Genomic DNA, 27,698 nt, shown 5'->3' with positions numbered 1-27,698 from the left:
ACGTTGCACTTTGGTCATGGATTCTAATTTAGCGAGCCACAGAACACACTGAACTTTCCTCTGTACCGTCCACATCTCGACTAACATGGCCGGGAACTGCTCCGCTGTATACACGATGTTACTTCATCATTTGCGCATGTGCACATGCTGCCACATTATCCTACAGAAACTGGGAGGGTTTTCCTTTTATTTGGTGCAGATTTCACATTTCTATCGTCTTTTGTTGCTTTCCTGTGACCAGTCAAAAGTGCACCATGACTTTACGGACACACTGTACTTGCTATATCAGACGTTACCACATTTTCTGCTTTTGATGTAATCAGTGCTAAAAGATTTTATCAGGGTAATTTGAGATCTTCCTTTTAGTCTTCAAACTTTGGTTATTCAAGGGCATGAGCTTGCTCTATTTCTCTTAACTCTGTTGTCGTTTTCAGTCACTTTTAGTTAAGGAAAATGAAGAATTTTTTTAATTATTTTTATTTATTTATTCATTTTAGAGGGGAGATAGAGAGAGAGAGAGAGAGAGAGAGAAGGGGGGGAGGAGCAGGAAGCATCAACTCCCATATGTGCCTTGACCGGGCAAGCCCAGGGTTTCGTACCAGCAACCTCAGCAGTCCAGGTCAACGCTTTATCCACTGCGCCGCCACAGGTCAGGCCTGAAGAATTTTTTAAACTCAATCTTCCCACTCTAAGGCAGGTAGAACATGTAACTGATTGTTCTGTTTTCCTTAAAAATATATATGCTTGTGGCCATCTTGTCAAGTAACAGCAACTTCTGGAAAAGTAAATAGAGCCTAGATTTCAATCATAATACATGAATAAACCTACATTAGCCACTTCAAAATTTCAACTTCCATAAGAACTATGAGCACATGTGGCCCAAGCTTTCGCTCTTAGCTAGCAACCTCTAGAGAAAGACTAAGAACAATGAAGAGCCTCTAGAATTATCATGATAAAAATAATGCTTGGCCCTGGCCAGTTGGCTCAATGGTAGAGCATTGGTTTGGCGTGCAGGAGTCCTGGGTTCGATTCCTGGCCAGGGCACACAAGAAAAGTGCCCATCTGCTTATCCACCCCTCCCCCTCTCCTTCCTCTCTGTCTCTCTCTTCCCCTCCTGCAGTCAAGGATCCATTGGAGCATAGTTGGCCCCGGCACTGAGGATGGCTCTATGGCCTCTGCCTCAGGCGCTAGAGTGGCTCTGGTCGCGACAGAGCGACGCCCGGATGGGCAGAGCATCGCCCCCTGGTGGGCGTGCTGGGTGAATCCTGGTCGGGCGCATGCAGGAGTCTGACTGCCTCTCCATTTCCAACTTCAGAAAAATACAAAATAATAATAATAATAATAATAATAATAATAATAATGCTTAACTGAGCACTGAGTGCCAGGTACTATTTGAAGCATTTTTACATTCATTATCACATCGATTCAAATGAAGTATCCTATAAATTAGAAAATATCCCATGAGCATCGTCCAGATGTGCCAAGGTAGCAAGTTCAATCCCTGGTCAGGGCACATATAGGAATCAACCAATGAATGCTTAATAAGTGGAACAATAAATTGATGTTTCTCTCTCTCCATAATCAATAAAAATAAAAATATAGTTTAAAAAAAAAGAAAAAACCTGAGGTTTAAAGAGGATAAATTACTTGTCCAAAGTACAATAGAACCAGGAAGGGCATATTTTTCTTAATCTTTCCATTAGCAGGTGGTATCCTCCCCACAGGACGTGAAAGCAAAGAGAGAAACATTCCCACCTGACCTGTGGTGGCACAGTGGATAAAGCATTGACCTGGATTGCTGAAGTTGCCAGTTCAAAACCTGGGGCTTGCCTGGGCAAGGTATATGTGAGAAGCAACTATTTCTCTCTCTCTCACTCCTCAAAAATCAATAAAATAATCTTTTAAAAAAGAGAGAGACATCCCACCTAGGTCTCACAGCAAGGGGGATATAAAGTATGAAGTGAGGATCTCACCATTATTACAGCAGCATTTATGATCAATGGTAGCGCTAACGTAAAATAGAGGGAGGATTAGCTCCCCCATTATCTCCATCAACCAATCCCTGAGCCAGCCTAATAAACATATCATCTCCATAGGGCTTGTGATTAGCCCCTTAGCTCTGCCTTCCAAAGCCTGCCACCCCTCAGCCCTCCAAGCAGACATTCTGGAGTTGCCAGTGTATGTGATGATGAGTGAGTGCTCTGTCGTCTCTCCCTTTCTGTGCTGGTAAGATTGGGGGTTCTTGCTTGCGCATTTTGAGAAAAAGAAGATGAAAAGACAATATTAAATTAAATTGTATTCAATCCACTTCCAGGTATTTAGTTTAACAAATATTCCTCATATGCCAACAAATCTTATAGAAATTGAAGTTTGTTACCAATAAAATATATATATTTAGAGAAAAAGATCCTTTAGAAATATGCTACTTTATATGTAACTAAACATCTAATTAGAGTCCAGGGGTTTGTTCATAAAAGTTTAAGTAGTTCAAGAGCAAATAAAACCATAAAATATTATGTTGGCTCGGCCTATTTTGTAAGGCTTTCCTGGTTAATGATATTTTAAATTGTGTTTAGATTTGCTAGTAAAATTAATTGCTCCCCCATTGTTTGGAATTATTCAGAATTTAATTCTTAAAAACTTTTTTATTGATTGATCTGAGAGAGAGAGACAGACAGAGAGAGACAGAGACATCAATCTGTTCCTGTATGTACCCTGACCAGGGATCAAATCGGCAACCTCTGCACATTGGAACGACACTTTAACCATGTTATCCGACCACAGTCAGAATTTAAATAATTCTGAAGGCCCTTTGTGGGAGGGGGAAGGTGGTATGTAATCACCTCCCCCCACCAAAAATCAAGATAAAAAGCAGAACAAAGTATTTTCCCGTTTTGTCGAGATCACACTAAGTCAGAGCCTACCTATGGTGTCTCCAGACCTAGAAGGCTACGCTCAGGCTTCTGGGATGCTATTAACAGAAACAACCTCCAAAAATCAGACATGATTCTCTGAAAGAATTTAGGTTACATTAGGAAAACCCTGGAAAAAAGAGCAGATAGAGGCACAAATGAGACACATGCTTCAAGTGCTCTGATGAGTATTTCCATGGAAATTTTATAGACTTGTATGTGAACAAAAATTAAAAGAGCCAAAAAAGTTGCAGCCATCATTCCAAACCCAATCTTCATTACTCTCATTGAAGAAACAACCAAAAATAAAGCACAATTCAGGAATATCCAAAACAAGTTAACACAAAAGAAATATCTGACATTTAACTACCTGAGGTTTCAAGAAATCTAGATATTTCCTAAAATGCCCACCTAGTCTGATCTTAGCAGAGGAAAAAACTCAACTGAAGTAAGCTAAAATAAAATGAGCTCACACACTGAGACTTATTTTCTAAGTAATAAAATGCCTGTCAAAGATGTCTTGAATTCAGGATATCAGAAACATTGACAAGAAAATCAATGGCAAACCTGAATAGTCACTTCTCCAGGGACGCAGATCATTTCAGTGATGCAGGTACCTTCAACTTGGGACCAGAAGTCCTAGAGTGGCAAGAATTCCAGTGTAGAGTCCAGAGACCTGGGCTCCAGTCCTGCTGATGGTACTAACTAGGTGGGTAGCCCTAAACAAGTCACTTAACAAGTCTCCACATGGCTGACTTTCCTAAGGTTGAATAGACTAATGTTTCCTAAACTCACCTAATCATAAGAATTACTAGAATTACTTGGGGGTAACCATTAACAGCCTGAATTCCAAGCCTCCTTCCCTAGAGATTCTGGAATGTTCACGAGTTCCCTAAGTGATGCCTAGGAACTTATACTTAGTAAGAGATCCAAGTGAGGGACCAGTACCACCACGTTTTCTCGGTGGGCATCGCTGGAGTCTCTGCCTGGGTTGTGCAGCCGCAATGGATCCAAGTTCAAAAAATGGCAACTTTGAAAGATATTACCAAAAAAACTATAGAATTAGTCAAAAACATCCAGAGCCTGACCAGGCAGCGGTGCAGTGGATAGAGCATCAGATTGGGATGCAGAGGACCCAGGTTCAAAACCCTGAGGTTGCCGGCTTGAGCACGAGCTCATCCAGCTTGAGCAAGGGCTCACAGACTTGAGTGCAGGGTCACTAGCTTGAGCCCAAAGGTCACTGGCTTGAAGCTCAAGGTCGCTGGCTTGAGTTCAAGGTCGCTGGCTTGAGCAAGGGGTCACTTGCTCTGCTGGAGCCCCAGGGTCAAGGCACATATGAGAAAGTAATTAATGAACTAAGGTGCCACAATGAAGAACTGATGCTTCTCATCTCTCTCCCTTCCTGTCTGCCTGTCCCTGTCTGTCCCTCTCACAGTCTCTCTCTCTCTGTCTCTGTTACAAAAAAAAATTTTAAAACCCAGAAAATTACCAAGTCTATTAAAGTGTTCAGAGCAGCAAAATATCCCTGAGCTAAGAGGAAACTGAAACCAGTTCAAGGGTATGGAACGGGATCTTCCGTTCTGTATGAAAAGGCTGATGTTAAGGTGCCTGAAGACAAGAATAAACACTTCCTTATTCACGTGTCCTCAGACAGAGGGCTTTGCGGTGCTCCATTCCTCAGCTGCTAAACAGATGACATGTGGAGGTGGCTGCACTCACAGCAGCCAGGAAAGAAGCTAAAATTGCTGGAATTGGTGATAAAATTAAGGGTATGCTTCACAGAACTCATCCTGGTCAGTTTCTGGTGACAAAGAAGTGGGGAGAAAACCTCCTACTTTTGGAGATGCATCAGTCGTTGCCCTGCAATTATTAAATTCTGGACATGAATTTGATGAAGGATCTATCATCTTTAACCGATTCAGGTCTGTCATCTCCTGCAAGACAGAAGAAAAGCCGTTCTTTTCCCTTAATACCATTCGCTACAAGTGCTGAGAGCATCAGTATAGTATCTATCTAGGACAACACTGGTACTGACATGCTGCAGAATTAGTGGGAATACAATTCAACCAACATCTTCTCCTCCTCTGTGAAGGAACCCGCTACAAGTGAGCAAAGTGCCAGGATGACGGCCATGGACAATGTGAGCAAGAATGTGTCTGATGTGATCAGCAAATTGACTTTGACTTTCAGCTGCACCCACCAAGCTGCCATCATCACAAAGAAGTTGATTGAAACATCTCTGAAGCCGAAGCTTTAGATTAATAAAAATCAAGTTTCATCCTCAAACAAGAGGTAAAAGAGGAAAATTCAGCCAGCTGATTTTATGTTTAACTTACTTCTGTCATAGTCAGAAGAAATTATTGATCCATTGTTTGAATTACTAATGACAGCAAGGTATTTGTAAATGATCTTACAATAAACAAATTACAATAAGAAAAAAAATGATCCAAGTACTAATACTTATCATCTGGTAAATTTTGCAAACACTAGACTAGGTGATCCTTCAGCTGTCTGTCCTTCCAGCTCTGATTCTATACTATGTGGATATTTCATAAGGTACTTCATAAGGTGTTTTAAAAACATGAACATTTATAAAAGTTAACATGAGTTATCAGACAAAACTAATAAACATATAAGATCATAGAAACAAATATGCCTAATCCCAACCCCCAACACCATTCATTCCTTATTCCTTTAAACAACAATAAAAGCATCCTCCTAGATACTGAGCAAGTGGAATACTTTATTTGGTGGAAGAAAAGAAAGTTGTTTAATATTAAACTCAGCACATTAATATGGAAAGACTTGTGCTATAGGAAGAGAGAATTGTAAGCCTAATGTTTTAAGTGAAAATTATACATCGCATTTTTCCCTTAAAGAACATTATCTGGTGATTCCTAACTAAAAAAAAGCTAGGAAACAATCTGACTAAGTCCCTAGCAGCTATAAAACAGCATGCTCTGTAACACTGGAATGCAACTGTTACAAAGCTAAAAGTAAACAACACAAAACAAAGGAACAATAACTGGTTCCTAATGCTTTAAGTTCAACCATGTTGACAACTAGGTGGCTTTGCATCCCACCTAATCTTTTCTTAGGAAGGTTTCATCAGGTAAATGAAAGCCTCTAGAATGCTTTCTACACACAAAGGTAGCAACCTTTAATTTAGTTTTTCCTTTCGCTATACTATTTTGCTGTAGACTGTTTTTCTAAAATTATCATAAGCTTCTAGTGGGACTTACTTCCTCTTACTGAGATTTATAAGTAACAAAGCTAACAAAGGAGGCCTGACCTGTGGTGGCTCAGTGGATAAAACGTCGACCTGGAAATGCTGAGGTCGCTGGTTCGAAACCCTGGGCTTGCCTGGTCAAGGCACATATGGGAGTTGATGCTTCCTGCTCCTCCCCCCTTCTCTCTCTCTCTCCCTCTCTCTCCTTTCTAAAATGAATAAAAAAATAAATAAATAAATAAATAAACAAAGCTAACAAAGGAAAAGGAGAACGCCTGATTGCACAGGCACAGAAGGGCAGAGCCCCAAAGGATGCTCATTAGCAACCAATTATCACTCAGGTGGCTACAAAAAAAAAAAAGAATCATTAAAACCTTACACTGAATTTGAGTCACCTCCGCAACACAAACAGATAAGAAACTAAGAGTAAAACATTACTACATACTTTAAAAGCTCTTAGGAAAAGAGTGTGGAGTGGCCGACTAATGCAGCACACACTAGTATGCTAGGTTACTATAAAACATGTTCAGAATGAATCTTGATGCTTGACGTGGAAATACTGGAAATATAACTCGGTAAATTCAGGATCACACAGGCCAAAAAGTGATTTGCTTTAATGGCAGAAGTGGAAACAGCAACGGTTACGTACATCACAGAAGCACTGAGTTTAAAGCCAGATAGATGTTTAAATACATTTCTGAGACTGTTGCCCAACAAGCTCTGAAGCAATGTTTCGACCAAACCTCACAATCAATTGAAATAGAAATGTAAAATCAGGATCCGGGGGCCAGCATAATAGTGTGGTTAAGAGCACAAGGTTTGGCTGTCACACAGACCTGAGTGAAAACCCCAAATCAACAAATTACTGTGTGACCTTGAACAAATCATTTAACCTAAGCCTCAATTTCATCATTTGTAAAATGGAGACACTGCTTCACTCAGCTATTATGAAATTTAAACAAGATAATTTCGTGTAAGGCATTCATCCCTGTACTTGGCACAGAGTAAATAATAAGTCAGTAATAATAATAAGCAAACTATAAAATAAACATGATCTCTGTCTTCCAAACTCAACTAAAGCTAAGAGTTTCCTGGTAGCCAGACAAAAGTTCTAATCATTAGAAAAAGAGATATTCACATGGACTTATACAAAGGTAGCTTTTCATTGCTTTACACATTACAGGAATTTCCCCCCTCCTTAGCAAAGAATAACTCAGACTAACGACATACAACTCTATACAGGCAAGGCTTCAATGTAGACATTGTTAATTAGGAAGGGTTATTTTCAGTGAGATCTGGATTAATGACCTAACCAGTTTTGGGGAGTTAATAGTTGGTATTGTAAGGAGAATGAGGGAAAGAGAGGAATAAAAAGCCTTCAAACCAACCCACACTCCAGCGTTCAATAGAGAAAAACAACAGTAGACTGTTCACATTGTTTCATAATTGAATTAGAAAATGAAGAAAAAAAATCAGGCGAAAGAAATGTTAACTCACACAGAAGAAAGAACTAACACAGTAAGATTAAAGTGATCAAACTCATCCAAAAAACATCAAGAAAAGAGAGGTGAAAAATCAATTATTCCCATAGTTAAGTAACACCCACTCACTCTATGCTTTTCAGATCAGGGCTTAAATTTCCCATTTGCAACTGTCCTTGCCCACTCTTCCAGACATTCCACTAGCCTGAATATACACTGCTCTTGTTAAGGACAAAAATAAAACCTTGTGAGTATTTTTCTGGAATTCATGAGAAAAGATTCCTAATTATTTAAGGGACACATTTCCAAAATATTCTGGGAGGTAATTTGTGGGTGGGGAAGTTTGAAAAGAAATCAATCATAGGAAAATTGTTCAAGGACAACCAAAAACAAGTATCAAAAATGAAAGCAAATCTTGAAATTTTGAGTTAGGAGCAGGATGAATGAGTTGGGAAGTCCGGAACTCAATTCTCAAAGAAAAAAGACACATAAGTGAACCTAAGGCTTCCACAGGGAGTACACACTGCCATCAATCCATCAGTGGATGTGAAAAAATTCTGAATAATAATAATTTTTTAAAAACCAGAATAAATGATCTGTATCAATATTGGGAAATTTAGCAACAGAAAGAAAATAAAGTATTTCATAAACATTTTCAAGCTTTTTAAAGATATCTTTCTGTATTACAAATATTACTGCCAAATGAAAGAAGAGACTGATTAGATGGTCCAATTAACAACTCAGCAGTGAAAGAATAAGGACAAGGCCAAAAGAAGCTCTGTCACCTAGCGATAATAGACATTTTCTTTTTACTGTTTAATAACCCAGAAGAATCTCCTTCCGCTTTTAAATGCAAATTACCAATCTCAGAAGCCCATTCTGCTCTATTCCTTTATCTGAAAATTACTGCAGTGTGATCCTGTTCCAGAGAGGACACCATTCAGGCAGGAAAATGGAATCAGGACAACCACACACTCTATAAGTATGTCGAGATCATCACATCCAGTGAGCTGTCACCCTTACACATAGTCTTTTTCAGTGGACAGACCATTATCTGTCATCAAAATTCTATTTGAAAAAGGAAAACTTAGTTTTGAGGACATTCAGGTCTTTAAAGTTTATATAGACATTTTACTATCCGCATATGCACTAGCATCACAGTGATTTAAAAACTCAGCATCCCTTGGTACTCAAACAATGGCACAAGAACTTACTGGAAACGTTTTAAAGGCAGAACTTCAGCAACAGTAGTATGAGTTGCTATTTAGTTATATGTTACATGGCAAAACAAATAAAAAAACCAGAATTCAAGAAAGGTGAGCACCTCAGACTCTGCACTTCTCTTCCCTGTTAAAATTCCTCAGAACAGTGAATGTTGACTGAAATTTAATGTACTGGGTGATCAAGGTTAAAAAGAACACTTTTACACCAGAAAAATTCAAGGAATAAATATACCATAACAGAGGGATTTATCTCATTGTTAAAGGTTCAAGTTTTCTGCCAATATAATGGTTGGGAAATTTTTATTTGTTGTCACTTTAACAGGGAAGAACACTAGACAAGATAGAGCCTCATAAAAGGTTAACTTACCTCTAGTCTTTCCAAGTTGTATATTAATAAAGAACTTTAGTGTTTAAAAAACCCTCTTTCCTAGCTAAGGCAAGTCACAGCCGAATGAGTGTGTGTGTGTGTGTGTGTGTGTGTGTGTGAGACACTTGGTTTATCCCATTCCTTATCATCAAAGGCAGACCTCCATATTCCCCCCACGTCACAGCACAACCAGAAACACGCTATTGAAAATGCACTTCCAATCTCTGAAACGTCAGTGAATGTTTAAGGAGGAGAAAAGGATTGTACTGGGCTTAGAAAAGCTATTTAAATGTTTTCTAACTGCCTGCAATTAGTACATGTCAACCAAATGGCAGAGCATGGCATTAGCCGCCCCCTCCTTTCTACCCACTCAGAACCCAGGCAATGAATGCAGCAGAGCATTCAAGACCAGAGAGCCAGGGAGAGTATCATGCACAGAAAATAGGAAGCCTGCATTTTTGATATAGGGGAGAAAAAGCAAGTGATGGCAGTCTTGTGCTTTTAAAGAACCTAGAAGCGCTTACTAGTTCAGCCCATCCCCAAATCCAAGCCACCCTTTCAACTTTGCAATTAAAAGAAAGGAGAAATTCCGGTCAACTCGCCTTGGGGGGTTGGTCTGAGGGTAGAGGACTCAAGCAGGGAGGAGGAGGCTGGAGAGAGAGAAAGAGCAAGCCAATGAAAGATACCAAAATTTCCCACCTTTCTTAAATTCTTCCAGCATAGCGTCCAACTTGGTGTCATTGAAAACAAAGTGCAAGGGGTGGTTATAAAATTTAGTGATGGTTTTCAGGGGAGTACAGTCATCTGGATCCACGAAGGCCAAGTCTTTGACAAAGAGGAGGTCCACGATGTTGGAGCGCTCCCCCTCGAACACTGGAATGCGAGTGTAGCCGCTCTCCATGATCTCCGACATGGTGTTGAAGTCCAGAATGGCTTCACCAGTGATCATGAAGCAGTCCCGGAGAGGAGTCATCACGTCCTCCACCGTCTTGGTGCGGAGCTCCAGCGCCCCTTGGATGATGTTCAGCTCTTCTTTAACGAGGTCGTTGTAGGGGTCTGTGACCCGGAGCATCTCCAGCAGTTTTTCCCGGTTATAAACTGTGCCTATCTCCTGGCCCAGGACGCAGTCCAGCAGCTTGCTGACTGGGTAAGAAGCGGGGAAGGTCATCATCATGAAAAACTTAGTGAGGAAGATGGTGTTGGCCCCTACAGCCAGGCCGTGCCGGGAGCAAATGGCCTGGGGCACGATCTCCCCGAAGATGACGATGCCGATAGTGGAGACCACCACGGCCACGAGGCCTGAGCCGGCGATGTCGTCGAGCAGGATAGTGAGCGTGGTGTTGACCAACACGTTGCCCAGCAGCAGCGAGCACAGCAGGTAGTTGCCCTGCCTGCGCACGGGCTCAATGCGCTTGGCGTAATTCTTCTCCTTCTCCGTGCCGCAGTTCTGCACGATGCGCAGCTCCATCGGGTCCAGGGCCATAAGCCCCAGGTTGAGGCCGCTAAACATGCCCGACAGGCACAGGAGCAGCGAAATAAAGATCACCTGCAGCCAGAAGGGCAGCAGGAACTTCTTCTCCTCGCCCACGATCATTTTGGTGTCCTCGCCGTCGTGGTAAATCCAGGTGGTCTCAGCCCACGGGGGCGGCGGGAGCCCGGCCACCCCCGAGCCGCCCTTGCCCCCGACGGTACCACCCGCGGACCCCGGGCCGCCGGCGCCCAGGGCTGGCGTGGACAGTGATGTGCACAGGTAATACGACTTGCTCTTCTCCATCTTGCGCAGCGGTTTGATCTCGATCTCAATGATGCCTGATGTACGGCGGTTGAGAATGATATGGGGCAAGATGATGATATCTGAAGTGCGGATGCCGCAGCGCTGGGGGCCGCTGTCCGGCTCTGGCGGCGCGGGGCCCCCCAGCCCGCGTTCGCCGGGGCTGTGGCGCCGCCGCTCGTGCTCGGTAAAGGCGATGCGGGACCACGTCTCGTTGTTGATGTTCTGCCCGTACACCCGCAGTTTGACCCGAGTCCGCTCGCTCACCCGCAGCGCCCCCCCTTCCATGAACGACACGTCGTTCGTGTCCTCTAGCCGCAACCCGATGATCACTGTCTCCTCGTTCTCGCCCGCCGCGGCGCAGCCTCCTGCGCCGCACCAGCAGCTCAGCAGTAGCAGCGGCAGCAGCCGTTCCGCCGCTGCCTGCAGGAACCCCCGGCCGCGGGCGCTGAGGCTGCGGCGCGCCGCCATCTTCCAAGTGGGCAGTGCGGCGGATGCCTGCCCGCCCGCCATCTTTACTTCGGGTTCACAAGCGCCACAGCCAATCATAGGGTGGCTGCTCCAGCTGCAGCTTCATCCTTCCCAACCCGCGGCGCAAGTGCAAGCACCGGCCCCTGAGCGAGATTGCAACGGAGCGTCTGTACCGAGTGCTCAGCAGTCGGCCTCCCTGACAGACACTGACTCCGCCAGCTAAGGAACCTGGAGGCTCGCGGGTGGTGGGAGAGGGAGGGGCAAGCGCCAGCCGCTACCGCGAGAGGCAGGCGGACCAGCCAGTCATGAGAGCGCGCCCGCCCTCCCAGCCAGGGGGCTGGAATGGGGGTGTGGTCATGAGCCGAGCCGCGGGCCAATGGCAAGGTAAGTGGGTGGGGAGATGAGGGCCACGATCCTCCTCAGCACGCCAAGTTTCCAACTGAAAGGCGCGTGACTCTTGTGTATGTGTGAGGGAGGAGGTGTGGCCAGCTGGGGCCCGAGAGCCAGTCACAGGTGAGGGCTGTACAAAAGGGGGCGGGGCCTTCCGTCCGTCTGCCAATGAAAAGGGCAACCGCAGGTTCGCCGTTCCCTGAGGATCCTCCGTAGTAGAAACCAGCAGTCGATTTGGCCAGGTTGGACGAACGTCCTGTGGCGCGAGGCGGCCGGTTTCTCGCCGCACTGCATTGGCAGCTCCCCAGTGCTCCCTGCCGGTGAAGAGAGGGCTGTTTCTTCCTGCCCCAGAAGCCCCAGAAGCCCACTAGGTACGGTTTAATATGCACATTATCCCAAAATGAAGCCGAGGCGCCCGGCCGTGCCCTCCTCCTCTAGTCGTGCGCCCCACTCCGCCTGAGACTGGTGGCGGCTCGGTGGCCCTAGCATCGCACCGACCTGGTCTTCTGGAGCATCTCCCTTGTCCCTAAGGGACGCGCGCGCTCTGCAGCTCGCGGTCACGTGCTGCCATCTGCCGGCCGCCTGGGTGCTCTGCAACACTTTCCAACCCAGCTGTTTCCCAAACCTCAAAGAGTGTGTGAGACATTGGGTTAGAGTTCAGCAATTTCCCCATCTTCCAAATAATAAAAATCTACTCATATTCTTGCTGAAAGTATATATTCCATGGGCCCCATTTCATGCTTACTGAAATGGTAGGACCCAGGTGTCTTTTTCTTTTTTTTTTTCTTTTTTCTTTTTTCTGAAGCTGGAAACAGGGAGAGACAGTCAGACAGACTCCCGCATGCGCCCGACCGGGATCCACCCGGCACGCCCACCAGGGGCGACGCTCTGCCCACCAGGGGGCGATGCTCTGCCCATCCTGGGCGTCGCCATATTGCGACCAGAGCCACTCTAGCGCCTGGGGCAGAGGCCACAGAGCCATGCCCAGCACCCGGGCCATCTTTGCTCCAATGGAGCCTTGGCTGCGGGAGGGGAAGAGAGAGACAGAGAGGAAAGCGCGGCGGAGGGGTGGAGAAGCAAATGGGCGCTTCTCCTGTGTGCCCTGGCCGGGAATCGAACCCGGGTCCTCCGCACGCTAGGCCGACGCTCTACCGCTGAGCCAACCGGCCAGGGCCCAGGTGTCTTTTTCTAACAGGCATCAGGCAAGTTTGGGAAATGGGAGGGGGTGGTAGTAAGCAGACACATAAAGGCTCCTTCTTTTCTTTTTCAGTTTATTGATTGATTTGAGAGAGAGAGAGCAAGACATAAACATCAATCTGTTCCTGTATGTACCCTGACCGAGGATTGAACTTGCAACTTTTGCGTATCAGGACCGTGCTGTAACCAGCTACCCCACCAGGACATGAAGGCTCATTATTAATCACACTGACCAAACCCTACTAGGTTCAGCCATTGCTCAGAAGAAGAAAATCCTGAAGACCTAGCTCCCCAGGATTCCCAAGCCCACTGCCTGTGGTGGAGTAACTACTAACAGAGAAACTGACAAATTAATCTTTCTTTTCTTTTCTTTTAATTTTTTTTTTATTCTGCCAGCACAGTCAAACGTTTCCAATTAATTTCTGCTGGAGATGGTTGTAGTGGCCTCCTAACTGGTCTGTCCTCTTGTACACCTTCCTTCTCAACCCAGCAGCCAGTGGTCTTGTTAAATCAAGGGGTAGGGGAGAGCTTGTGAAACCTACAAGCTTTCGCTCCCTCCTTTGAAATTCTACTCTGGCCTTCCCATCTCATCAGAGTAAAAGCCACAGTACCTACATTCTTTGACAAAGCTCTAAAGCAAGGGTCTCAAACTCGAGGCCCGCCGGCAATTTTGTGCGGCCCGCAGACTAATCCATGAAGTTCAAAATATTTTGGATAAGGCCCTGGCCAGTTGGCTCAGCGGTAGAGCGTCGGCCTAGCGTGCGGAGGACCCGGATTCGATTCCGGCCAGGGCACACAGGAGAAGCGCCCATTTGCTTCTCCACCATTCCGCCACCCTTTCCCTCTCTGTCTCTCTCTTCCCCTCCCGCAGCCAAGGCTCCATTGGAGCAAAGATGGCCCGGGCGCTGGGGATGGCTCTGTGGCCTCTGCCCCAGGCGCTAGAGTGGCTCTGGTCGCAACATGGCGACGCCCAGGATGGGCAGAGCATCGCCCCCTGGTGGGCAGAGCATCGCCCCTGGTGGGCGTGCCGGGTGGATCCCGGTCGGGCGCATGCAGGAGTCTGTCTGGCTGTCTCTCCCTGTTTCCAGCTTCAGAAAAATGAAAAATATATATATATATATTTTGGATAAAATTAAGTAAGCCTAGGGGCCTACTTGTATTTTTCATTTCTCTAGCATCCTAGCTAGATATTAGCTTAGTTAACAGCAGTTGTGATGCGAACTACAGTTTCTGGTCGTTTTGTGACACTGAGTAACCTGCATGTAGGATTGTGCTTGTTGTACTGATTTTTTTTTTGTTTTCAACTGCAGTGAGAAAAGTGTTGCGTAACAGTTGCCTTTTGTAGACCTAGTGCGGCCCGCCGAACGGCTGTGATCTTGCTCTGCGGCCCACATGCTGAGTTGAGTTTGAGACCCCTGCTCTAAAGGGTCTGCTCCTGCCTCTGACTTTTCTGACCTCCTTACCTGCTGCTCTAGCCAGATCCTCTTCCCTGTTTCTCACCCTCTCCAGAGGCTCCCCTGGGAGCCTGTGCACTTGCTGTTTCCTGTACCTGGGACTCTCCTCCACCCAGATGTCAGCATAGTCCCTTACTTAATTCACCTCCTTCAAGACTACTCAAAGGTCACCTTATCTTTCCTTTCTTTTTAAAGATTTTTTAAAAAATGATTTTATTGATTTTTAGAGAGAGAGAAAGGGGGTGGAGAGGGGCGGGAAGTATCAACCTGTAGTAGATGTTACCCATCTGTGCCCGGATCAGGTAAGCCTGGGGTTTTGAACCACGACCTCAGCATTCCAGATTGAATGCTTTACTCACTGCACCACCACAGGTCAGGCTCAGAGATCTCCTTTCCTTAATTTGTAAATAAACACTCCCTGGACTCCATCTCTGCTTTATTTCCCTTAATTTAGTTTGTTGTCTGTCTCCTTCCACAAGAACTCGAGCTTCCTGAGGGCAAGGACTGTGTCTATTTTGTTCACTGCTGTGTTATCGGGGCCTAAGATAATAGTAGACGTGCAAAACAACATTTGTAGAATGTTAAAGAAATGAAAGAATTTTTATTCTGATTATTTTAAGTAATGTCCCCAAGTCTAGCTTCCAGGCCTTTCGTTTCTGGTGCTGCTTCCCCACCCCAAATTCTTATACTGCTACATTGAAAAATGAGATCAGATTGAAAAAAATGGATTCACAGACTTGGCATGCATTTATAAAAATAGCATTATTAAAGGTTAGAAGAAAAAAGTTGAGCTTTTTAAGAATATCTGACAAAGGTTAAGGATAGATATGGTCCTTCTAAGTCAGCTGATTGAAAATGAAATTATTTTAACTGAATAAATAATGAGTACAAGTGTGTTTAAGGAGCAAACAGGGAAGATGATTAAAAGCTCTCAAGGCTGCGGAGAAAAGGGAACTCTCATCCACTGTTGGTGGGACTGTAAAGTAGTACAACCATTGTGGAGGAAAGTATGGTGGTTCCTCAAAAAACTGCAAATAGAACTACCTTATGACCCAGCAATCCCTCTACTGGGTATATAACCCCAAAACTCAGAAACATTGATACGTAAAGACACATGTAGCCCAATGTTTATTGCAGCACTGTTCACAGTGGCCAGGACATGGAAACAACCAAAAAGCCCTTCAATAGAAGACTGGATAAAGAAGATGTGGCACATATACACTATGGAATACTACTCAGCCATAAGAAATGATGACATCAGATCATTTACAGCAAAATGGTGGGATCTTGATAACATTATACGGAGTGAAATCAGTAAATCAGAAAAAAACAAGAACTACATGATTCCATACATTGGTGGAACATAAAAACGAGACTAAGAGACATGGACAAGAGTGTGGTGGTTACCAGGGGTGGGGGGAGGGAGGATGCAGGAGGGAGGGAGGGAGAGAGTTAGGAGGAGGGGGAGGGGCACAGAGAAAACTAGATAGAGGGTGACGGAGGACAATCTGAATCTGGGCGAGGGGTATGCAACATAATTTAATGACAAGATAACCTAGACATGTTTTCTTTGAATATATGTATCCTGATTTATTAATGTCATCCCATTAACATTAATAAAAATTTATTTTAAAAAAACCCAAATGCTGAATGTACACTTTTGGAATAAGAGTGTGGAGAATGGGGTGGGGGAGAGCTTGTCAAACCTACAGCCATTTTCTGTGCATTTCAGAGAATCCTACAATAGTCAAGAAAGTGTGGCATTCAACAAGTTAGAAATTCAGGACTTCATAACAAAAATGTCAGAAAAGATATTTTACAATATAATTTACAATGTACAATAAAGCAAGCTCAAACTCATACAGGGAATTGCTGAATGGTATTTATCCTGGGTAGGAGAGTCATATTTCTCATGTACACCAGAGACCCAGATTCATCTAGGATAAGTAATTTTTCCTTAGCAAAAGGGATCTTCCTTCAAGTTTGGAGGCTTTGTAGATGAAGTTACCCTCTCTTTAGTGAGGGGCTGCTGATATAGACTCATCATGACTTCCAGGGGCTTCCAATCTGTTCATCTGGGTGCATGGAGAGGAGGACAACATTTGCTTCCGGGAATCACTTTTTATTTTATTTTATTTTTTTTTATTATTATTATTTTTTCATTTTTCTGAAGCTGGAAACAGGGAGAGATAGTCAGACAGACTCCCGCATGAGCCGGACCGGGATCCACCCGGCACGCCCACCAGGGGCAAGGCTCTGCCCACCAGGGGGCGATGCTCTGCCCATCCTGGGCGCCGCCATGTTGTGACCAGAGCCACTCTAGCGCCTGAGGCACAGGCCACAGAGCCATCCCCAGCGCCCGGGCCATCTTTGCTCCAATGGAGCCTTGGCTGCGGGAGGGGAAGAGAGAGACAGAGAGGAAAGTGTGGCAGAGGGGTGGAGAAGCAAATGGGCGCTTCTCCTGTGTGCCCTGGCCGGGAATCGAACCCGGGTCCTCCGCACGCTAGGCCGACGCTCCACCGCTGAGCCAACCGGCCAGGGCTTTGGGAATCACTTTTTAAATCTAGAAGAAAAAAAAAATACAACAAAAACCTGAATTCTGACTATATTACACCTCCAAAAGATTTGCAAGAGGCCCAATCTTGCTACAGATGTATAATCCTAGGTAGGTTCTGACTTTGACCTTAAGTAAATCATGTAGGTAAAGCCAGAACCTCCTAGCAAACACCTTCCCTAACATTCTAATTCCCTAGTCCCTAACCCTCTCTTGCCAGAATCCTGTGCTGGATGCTCAAGGGAAGAGTGACTGACTGTTCACGTCCTCACCTAGAAGGGAAAAGCTGCACGTCCACAGGTTAAGGGGATGGGAAGGCACTGCATCTGGACCTAAAAGTCTTTTAGAGTCTGATTGCAAATAAAACACCAAATGGCTCTCTACAGATCTTGTTTCTCAACATAAAGCTCTAATATTATAAAGAAGCTTTACCCCTCCCCCCAGAAAACCACCTAGTTCTAGAAGACTATGCAAAGTTATTGCTTCAACAGTGACACTAATTGCTCCGAAGCACAAAATCTGCTGAGGAAAAAGGGAAGTGGGTGAATGCAGGAGTCACCTGCACTCTCCCTCTCCAATCCACTTCCCCCAAAGCCACACTGCCAGCTTGTTTACCCACATAGAGCTCTTCTGGCTCAAATGAGAACTTTTCGCAACAGTTTCAAAAACCAAATAAAATCAGCAATGCCATTTACCTTTTTTAGAGGACTTTTCAGGTTTGTTTTGGGCTTTCCTATTTCTCTTCTTTTCTAGATATTTGCTAGACATGCTGGTGTAGGAAGAGAAAGAAAAAACATGGCTTTTGACAGTTATGAGAAAAGGGCTGGAGCAAGAATTGGAGTCTGGGCACTGGCCGGTTGGCTCAGTGGTAGAGCGTCGGCCCAGTGCGTGTAAGTCCCAGGTTCTATTCCCAGCCAAGGCACACAGGAAGAGCACCCATCGACTTCGCCGCCCCTCCCCCTCTCCTTCCTCTCTATCTCTCTTCCCCTCCCGCAGCCAAAGCTCCATTGGAGCAAAGCGGGCCAGGGTGCTGAGGATGTCTTCATGGCCTCTGCCTCAGGCACTAGAATGGCTCCAGTTGCAATGGAGCAGCCCCCAGGTGGGCAGAGTATCACCCCCTGGCGGGCTTGCCGGGTGGATCCTGGTTGGGCACATGCGCGAGTCTGTCTCTCTGCCTCCCCGCTTCTCTCTTCAGAAAAATACAAAAAAAGAAAGAAGAATTGGAGTCTAGAGTCGCAGGTGGGTGTGAGGCAGCCACGTTGCTGTACCCTGTGCTGTGTACTGTCACCCAGTTCCTCCCTCACTGCCCCCCTGACCTTCAGGGATACTCAGAGAAAAATTTCTGCTGCTACAAGAGCACTGTTTGCCCAGCTCTAGGACACCTATCCGCCTGACTGCAGTGCCCTGCAACTGCGGGATTTTCTAAATCTTTTAGGATGTGCTTTCTGACTGCATTTCCATCCCAGTTCCAGCCTCCAGCTCTGCCTTGGACAAATAAACATGTGAGAACAGACCTGAGCTCAATTGTCCTTATCATCATGATAAAGCGCTAAACCCAGGATGTGATTTTAGGGGCAACTTTTCATTCACATAGTCTATAATGTTGACCTATGTGAATACTGCCCATTCAAAAAACCCAAATTTTAAAACCATATATGGGCAGCCCAAGCCAGGTGGCTCAGCTGTTTGGAGCTTCATCTGCATGCGCCAAGGTTGCAAGTTCCATTCCCAACCAGCGCGTGCAGGAATCAACCAATGAGTGCATTGATGGGTGAAGCAGCAAGTCAATGTCTCTCACCCCCCACCCTTCCTTCTCTTTAAAATCAATCAATCAATAAAAATTTAAGATAGATAAACAAAAAACACATATGGGTAGTGAGGAACTGGTTGGAGGTAAGGGACACAAGAGGATGGTGACTAGAAATGGGACCACAGGGGAAAGAACAGATCCTGAATGTCCAATTCTGAGCCCTCCCAGAAGATTCAGACTGGCACAGGCCTGAGGCCAGAGCTTTAATTATGATTAGGACTCGAGTCATAAAACGCCAATTTCCCCTTCCAGCTGCTTTCGTTCCCAAGGTCTTTTTTCTACATCCTCTGAAGCTGGAGCAAAAAGTCTCCTCAAATAATAAGTCAAACTCCCCATGTATAGACAAACTATGCCAGACCTCAGTGGAGAAAATTCTGTTTTTAGTTCCTCTGAGACATCTATTTGCTTGTTTTCTTTTAAACATCACTAAACTGAAGATTTAACTTACTTTTCCCTATTTATTAATACACATCTCAATTCTGAACTTCCTCTTTAAATTTAAAATAAAGTTTGTAGCCCTGGCCAGTTGGCTCAGTGGTAGAGCGTCGTCCTGGCGTGCAAGGGGTCCTGGGTTCGATTCCCGGCCAGGGCACACCGGAGAAGCGCCCATCTGCTTCTCCACCCCTCCCCCCTCTCCTTCCTCTCTGTCTCTCTCTTCCCCTCCTGCAGCGAGGCTCCATTGGAGCAAAGATGGCCTGGGCGCTGGGGATGGCTCCTTGGCCTCTGCCCCAGGCGCTAGAGTGGCTCTGGTCACAACAGAGCCACGCCCTGGAGGGGCAGAGCATCGCCCCCTGGTGGGCAGAGCATCACCCCCTGGTGGGCGTGCTGGGTGGATCCCGGTCGGGCGCATGTGGGAGTCTGTCTGACTGTCTCTCCCCGTTTCCAGCTCCGGAAAAATACAAATAAATAAATAAATAAATAAAGTTTGTGTCTTTTTTTCTCTTTTATTCATTCATTCATTCAATCTTTATACACACACACACACACACACACACACACATATATATATATATGTTTCAAGCACTGTACTAGGCATTGTGGAGCTGTAGTTTTTAATCAGAAGTTAGCCCCCAAACTTACCAGTAATGAGGTTAGGAAATGTACTAAATAATTACATAATATGGATAGAACATCAAATGTCTCAAAAAGTAGTACAAAGAAATTGAAGAAAGTTTTATGGTCTTTGAGTTGGTTCTTGACAAATATGCAAATGTAAGAGCTATTCCAAGAAGGTTGTGTTAGTGTGATTGAGCCGCTATCACAAAATATCACAGGCTGGGTGGCCTAAACAACAAATTTATTTTCTCAGTTCTAGAGGCTAGAAGTCCCAGCTCAAGATCCCACAGGGCTGGTTTCTGGAGAGGGCTCTCTTCCTGGCTTGCAGATGTGGCCTTTCCCCCGAACGTGTGCGTGGAGGGAGAGCATAGCTCTCAGCTGTCTCTGTATAAATGGACACTAATCTCATTGGAGCAGGGGGCCTACCCTTATGAACTCATTTCATCTTAATTACTTCCTTAGAGACCTCATCTCCAAATACAGTTACACTGTAGTTTAGGGCTTCAATATATGAATTGTTGTGGGGGGGGCACATATATTCAGTCCATGACAAAAGGATTGAGAGAGAAAAAAAGAGGAAAAGGCTTTCTGATGGAAAGAAAAGTGTGAGGTGAGGTTGGAAAATGAGCAGCATTTTTGGAACACCGGGTGGTTGAAATTGGTTCTATATATTCCTTGAAGAGGAATGGCAAGAATAGTGTTGGAAAGTTAGTTGGGGTTGGTTTGTGGTGGGTTGAATGCCAAGCTTAGGAGTTTAGATTTCATTCTGTAGGCACTAAGGAGCTATAAAAGTTCTAAGTAGAAGAGCTCTATTACAGGAAGATTAACTGAAAAAAAGCCAGTTCAGAGAGGCTGAGGCACTGCCATTTAGGGATTTAGAAAACTCCTGCCACACCAAGTAGAAAAACACCTTCCTAGTTTACAAAGTACGTTCTCATATATTATCTCAGACTTACCTGTACAATTAGGACAAAGGGATACACCAGTTCTCAAGCCACATGTCAAACACAGAAAGAGGGATAACTATCTCATGCCACAGGCGCCCTAGAAAGCCAAGAGGGGACACCACACCCTCTGTCCAGGAAGTCCACACCTGACTGACAGCTGCTAACACCATGGTCTTTACAGTAAGCATGAATCTTAGAGAAAACATAAGGTTTCTCAGAATGACCCAGAATCTCAACCATAGGTTAGACTTCCAGATATATATTTTTAAACTTAAAAATGTTTCTTGAGATTACAGTAAACATATATAAAAGTACATAAAACATGTGTACAATAAATAACTCACCATTTAATTTATCATCTAAAACAGAACCCATTTGAGAATAACAAGAGGGTACTATTAATAATTAACCTAGTTTAAGGCTTAAATTGGGACAGTCTCAGGCAAAGATTATGTTCACTTTATAATAATTTATAATGGTAAAAGAACCACCCCGTGGTCCAGCCAACCCCTATATATCCCTTTCAGATCACACCTCTCTCCTCCACCCTAGATGTAACCACTATCCTTACTGTTACAGTAATCATTTCCCTTTTCATTTCTATCTTTTTAAATTTAGGAACTCCCTGAAGAAGAGCAAGGACAAATCCTGTAACATGATGCACGAGGAGTCAGAAGACCTAGTTCTCATCTTGATTCTAACACTTAGACTGTACTCCCACTGTGCAAGACACTTAATTATCCTCAGTCTTGGTTTTCTATTCTATAAAGTTAGAAAAATAAGCATTGTGCCAGACCAGGTGGTGGCACAGTGGATGGAGTGTGGGCCTTGGATGCAGAGGACCCAGGTTCAAAACCTCGAGATCACTGGCTTGAGCGAGGTCTCACCAGCTTGAGCGTGGGCTCATAGACATGACCCCATGGTTGCTGGCTTGAGCCCAAAGGTCAGTGGCTTGAAACACAAGGTTGCTGGCTTGAGCAAGGGGTCACTGGCTTGGCTGGAGCCCCCCCCCCATCAAGGCACCTATGAGAAGCAATCAATGAACAACTAAGGTGCTGCAGCTATGAGTTGATGCTTCTCATCTCTCCCTTCCTGTCTGTTCCTGTCTGTCTGTCTCTCTCTCTCTTGCTCACTAAAAAAAGAAAGAAAGAAAAAGGAAAATCAGCATTGTGAAGGAAGTGTGAGAAAAATATTTTCAGTAAAGGAACTTGAAATATTTGGCTTGGTTTGTATTCACAATGAATCTTCCTCATTAGCATGAGAAATCACCATTTTTAAAAGATTACATCAGCCCTGACCAGGTGGTGGCGCAGTGGATAGAGCGTCAGACAGGGATGTGGAGGACCCAGGTTCAAGACCCCGAGGTCACCCAAGGTTGCTTGCTCCAGCAAGGTCTGCTGAAGGCCCACAGTCAAGGCACATATGAGAAAGCAATCAATGAACAACTAAGGTGTTGCAACGTGCAATGAAAAACTAATGATTGATGCTTCTCATCTCTCTCCGTTCCTGTCTGTCTGTCCCTGTCTATCCCTCTCTCTGACTCACTCTCTGTCTCTGTAAAAAATAAATTAATTTTTTTAAAAAAATCTCAAAAAAAAAGATTACATCAGCTTCATGGGTTTCTGTTACATTATTTAAAAGCAAAAATAAAAATACCTCTTTCACATTTCTCTAGTTAAGTCCAATTGAAAGTAATAACAAGGTTCATAAGAAAAAGAATAAGGACAGTTAATAAAAAATTAACTACTAAGCTGAGAGGCCACACAAGGCTTCCTGTCCTCACTGTACAAACCTTTCCTCTTTAGCAACTCGACCTTTTGAGGATTTGCTTTCTAGAGAATCTTCATTTAATATTCACAAAGAAAACCATGTGGTGGAAGCTTGTTAACTATGGGAACAGAGAATGAACTGTCCAGGTCACCTCCCCTGCCACAATTAGGCTCTGAGTTATATGTCAAATTACCATAAGCAGCTCCAGCACTCTGGTTCCCTCCTGTGCGCGTTCCCTGCAAAGCTCCACTGTCTTTCTTGGCTTTTGCTTGTAATGAATTAAATATATAAGTCAGAGTCATAGATTAAGCCATCGACCTGCCGTCATTTGAACTATAATGAGGGAGAAAAAGAAAATTCACTTGTAACTTTGATTAAACGGTGCTCATTCTAGACCTAAAACAGGGCGACAGACTCAGAAGATCAGTCAGGTTGACTGGGATGGTGAGGAACTGTCTGAAGGGACATGCCCTGCTTGCTCACTCTGGCCACAGCCGTTTGTGGCAAAAGTGCAAGGTCAACGATGTCAGCATTTCCAGTTTTTCAAGAAAAGCTGGCAATTCATATTTTATGTAAAACCTTCTGATTTGTAAATGTGGACATCTAATTCAAACAATTTTTAAAATTCTGGGCCCTGGCCGGTTGGCTCAGTGGTAGAGTGTTGGTCTGGAGTGTAGAAGTCCTAAGTTCCATTCCCAGTCAGGGCAGACAAGAGAAACAGCCATCTGCTTCTCTACACCCCACCCCCCACTCTCTTTCTCTTCCCCTCCTGCAGCCATGGCTCAAATGGTTCGGACAAAGTTGGCCTTGCCTCAGGTGCTAAAGTAGTTCGGTTGCCAAGCAACAGAGCACCCCTCCAGATGGGCAGAGTATCTCTCCACAGAGGGCTTGCTGGGTAGATCCCAGTTGCGGGTGCATGCGGGAGTCTGTCTCTCTGCTTCCCCACCTTCCACTTAATAATAAAAAATAAAAATAAATAATTCTGGGACCTCTCCAAAATCTTGACCCATAAATCTGTTTCTAAGTCTGGAAGGGAACTTTGAATATACTGAGTTCACCACCCTCATTTTAAAGTTGGGGAAAGTGAACCCTAAAGTAGACAAATGATTTTCCCATGGGCAAGTAACGGGTCCAGCAGCAGAGCCAGGTCTGGAAAGAATACGGGCCTTCTGTCTCCTGCGTCCCTTTTCATTCCATGAATGAGAAGAAGGTTAATGGCTTTAGGCCTAGTTTTAAAAGTTAGTAGACCCAAGTTTGGCTTACAGTGTACCCAGAACATTATTGATTTACCACTTTTATTCTTTCTGTTTCTGGACAATGTATTGATATATGAGGCAGCAGAGAAGCATTAGGGCGGAACATTTTTGTTCCAAATTGATTTTCCCCTCACCTGGAGCATATCACTGCCCATTGGCTGTGCTGCATGAAAGGAGAGGCTGGCGTGTTCCCACTGGGGAAGGGGACTGGCGCGGCAGACAGTCCAAGACAAGCAAGACTCACTCAGCAGGAGAAAATTAAGTACAAAACTTACATTCACATAATACTCCCATTAACCCCAGTGGGAGTGGTGCTTACAGGAACTGCAGGGTCAGCAGTTGAACAGAGGCTGGAACAAAGCAGTATAACTCAACTCACAGGTCACTATTAGGACTGTTTAATTCCAGCTTAATATTTGCAAATGACTTTATTTTTATAATATAGCGAGATCTCCCTCTACAGACTCTTGGGGCAGGCCCTACAAAAGTGCCCTTGTTAAGACCCAAATTGTGGTTGTGGGGTTGAAAAAACTTGGCAAATCACAGAAGTTAGGACAGATGCCAACAAAGTTTAGAAAATATGCTTAGCTCTTTTCATCCCATTGCTCCACGGGGTTCATAACATTCCACTGGGGGGATCCTCACCTAGGACAGTGCCTGCCTGATACACTCAAATAGGTATTTAATTAATATTCAGTGAAAAAATGAAATAATGGACGGATAAGTTCACAATCCTTGTCAGATGAATTTAGTCCACCTCCCAAGCTAATGAGGCAGAATGACTGACTATTTTGGCTGCTTCTTTGGAGCCATTCAAGGAAAGGCCAAGAATCTATCAGAAGAGCAAGTGCTGCTCCTGTCTCGGCACAGAGCCACACCCTTTTAAGCTCTGCGTGGCTGGAGGTGCTGACGGTGAGAACAGGTCTGTCCTGACTACTGCTGGGCCTACTCCAGTAAGTAAACTGAAAAGCTTCTGCAGGCTTTCAGGATTTTTTTTTAAATTTATTCATTTTTAGAGAGAGAGAGGGGGGAAGGAGCAGGAAGCATCAACTCCCATATGTGCCGTGACCAGGAAGCCCAGGGTTTTGAACCAGCGACCTCAACGTTCCAGGTCGACACTTTATCCACTGCGCCACCACAGGTCAGGCTGCTTTCAGGATTTTAAATAATGCCACTGCCCTCACCCCACCCACCCCCAGTGATAATGAAGCACTGAAAATACTGTATTTGATACAATAATCAATTAAAAGAAAATCTGCTCCTTAAGCTCTTTAAGTCCAATAACTTTTGAAAAGAGCTTGTGGCTAGGAAAGAATTCTGCAGCTCTAATGTTAGTAAATATGTTAAAATGTATAAATGGATTGCAAAAGGTTAAGAAGTATATAATCTGGCCCTGGCTGGGTTGCTCAGTGATAGAGCATTTTCCCCCCGTACAGTCACAGGTTCAATCCCAGGTCAGGGCACATATGAAAAGCAACCAATGAGTGCACAGCTAAATGGAACAATTAAGTGGTACAAGTTGACACTTCTCTCTATTCTCTTCTCTCTTTCTCTCAAATCAAGGGAGGGGGAGTGTATAATCTAAGTCAGGGGTCCCCAAACTTTTTACACAGGGGGCCAGTTCACTGTCCCTCAGACCATTGGAGGGCCGGACTATAAAAAAAAACTATGAACAAATCCCTATGCACACTGCACATATCTTATTTTAAAGTAAAAACACAAAACGGGAACAAATATAACATTTAAAATAAAGAACAAGTAAATTTAAATCAACAAACTGACCAGTATTTCAATGGGAACTATGCTCCTCTCACTGACCACCAATGAAAGAGGTGCCCCTTCCGGAAGTGCGGTGAGGCAGGATAAATGGCCTCAGGGGGCCGCATGTGGCCCGCGGGCCATAGTTTGGGGACCCCTGATCTAAGTGGTTGGTAAATGAATACTTGTTACAATTCTTTCATCTTTTCTGTATATTTGAAAATTGTCCTAATAAAATGTTGGGGGGAAAGCTGACTGCTATCAAAAGAGCTACAGACAGCTCCCCAAACCATGCTCTGGCAATAAAAGACTTCACATGCTGGTAGCAGCTATCTAGATCTAAACTAGCAATAATCTAAACCATGTGCCATGCACTTGTGCAAAGAACTTCATGCAAATGAGGAAATAAAGGTACAGAGATGTTAAATAATTTCCTCAAGGCCAAAATGCTAAGTGGCAGAGTTGAAAGGAAAAAAGAACTCTAAAATTGGCATCAGGTTCTTGCTCTTAATCATTTCATGCTGCCTGTCATTCTTGAAGGAGAGGTATCCTCTCTCATAAGGGTTGTATATTCCTAGTTGTGTCTTTCACCTATTTTAAATATTTAAATAACTATTAAATTACTATTTAATAAACCATTTTATTTTCGGCTTTCAACATTTTTTTTTTTTTACAGGAACAGAGAGAGAGTCAGAGAGAGGGATAGATAGGGACAGACAGGAACGAAGAGAGATGAGAAGCATCAATCATTAGTTTTTTATTGCAACACCTTAGTTGTTCATTGATTGCTTTCTCATATGTGCCTTGACCACGAGCCTTCAGCAGACTGAGTAACCCCTTGCTCGAGCCAGCGACCTTGGGTCCAAGCTGGTGAGCTTTTTGCTCAAACCAGATGAGCCCGCACTCAAGCTGGCAACCTCGGGGTCTTGAACCTGGGTCCTCCGCATCCCAGTCCGATGCTCTATCCACTGCGCCACTGCCTATTTAGATATTTAAAATAAAATGTTTTCTGGAAAAACATTTATTTTAATTTTATATTATCTACTACATATCTTTTCTAGATTATAAGTCAAATACAATTCTTAAAATGTATATTTTTATTGGAAAATAATATATAATGTGTTATTCTTAGCCCTGGCCGGATAGCTTGGTTGGCTAGAGCATTGTCCCGAAATGCAAAGGTAACGGGTTCGATCCCTAGTCCGGGCAAATACAGGAACAGATTAATGTTTCTGTCTGTTCCTGTCTCTCTATCTCCCTTCCTCTCTCTCTAAAATCAGTAAAAAAATTTTAAATCAATAATAATTTAATAAAATCTTTAAAAATTTTATTCTTAGTAAAAGGACAATGTGAATCTCTATATTCTAACCCAATCTTATCACTCAACATCTTTTGGGGGAACTGAGAGTTCAGAATTAAAGTGAAAGGCAATACCACCTTCCCCTAGATTTGGAAGAATCTAATAAACCAAATAACCAGGATACTCTTTCTTTTCATCACTTCCCCTTCTGGCGGACCACCTTGTACTCATGGATAGTGAAGTATGCATAATTCTAGCTGTGCCATTCTAAGTAATACTGTCACCAAAGTAGGTTATGACTGGGTAAACACTGGACTCGCAAACCAAGAAAGCACTGTTTAGACTCAAGGTCACAGGGACAAATAGGGCTTAACGATGTCATCCATTACTTCCCTTGGTCAGTAGTATTAAGTTAAAGTCTAAAACTGAACACACTAAGTCTGTTAACATCTGAGAATTTCTCCATTTTTAACAGCTGTATGAAAAAAGGAGTCTGTCCCTTTTTGGATTCTACCGAATCCATTCCAGTGTTTTGCAAGGTCTAAACATTCTCATACCCCTAATAAAAAATCTCGGGCCCTGCCAGCTCCCCCTTGTGTTTGAGCACTGAGCTGAGAGCTACTGGTTGAAATGTTCTTATTAAAACTCTTCAATGCTTGAAGCTGTTATTAAAAAAAAAATTAACTATCAGCTCCTGGTGACAAGGATTGTTGCTTATATGATCCTTGTCGTTCTTCTGTGTCCTCTGACAA

The 27,698-nt window shown here is 44.1% G+C and overlaps 1 protein-coding gene and 1 pseudogene across 3 annotated transcripts in view; one reads left to right on the top strand and one right to left on the bottom strand.

Annotated features, from left to right (window-relative positions):
* The window catches only part of CNNM2 (cyclin and CBS domain divalent metal cation transport mediator 2), a 185,615-nt gene extending 173,838 nt beyond the window's left edge, over positions 1-11,777 (bottom strand). The window contains exon 1 of one of the 3 annotated variants that reach the window (XM_066238385.1): positions 9,912-11,777. In XM_066238385.1, the coding sequence (XP_066094482.1) occupies positions 9,912-11,532 (1,621 nt within the window). In that variant the 5' untranslated portion in view covers positions 11,533-11,777. The remainder of the gene's footprint in view (positions 1-9,911) is intronic. The other 2 variants (XM_066238383.1, XM_066238384.1) reach the window with 2 other exon arrangements.
* Positions 3,471-5,174, top strand: LOC136310670 (ATP synthase subunit gamma, mitochondrial-like; annotated as a pseudogene).
* Positions 11,778-27,698: the final 15,921 nt, after the last annotated feature.

This window comes from Saccopteryx bilineata, chromosome 7 (assembly GCF_036850765.1).
Source record: "Saccopteryx bilineata isolate mSacBil1 chromosome 7, mSacBil1_pri_phased_curated, whole genome shotgun sequence".
NCBI classification, from domain to species: domain Eukaryota; kingdom Metazoa; phylum Chordata; class Mammalia; order Chiroptera; family Emballonuridae; genus Saccopteryx; species Saccopteryx bilineata.
This window is presented reverse-complemented; position numbering and strand designations above follow the sequence as displayed.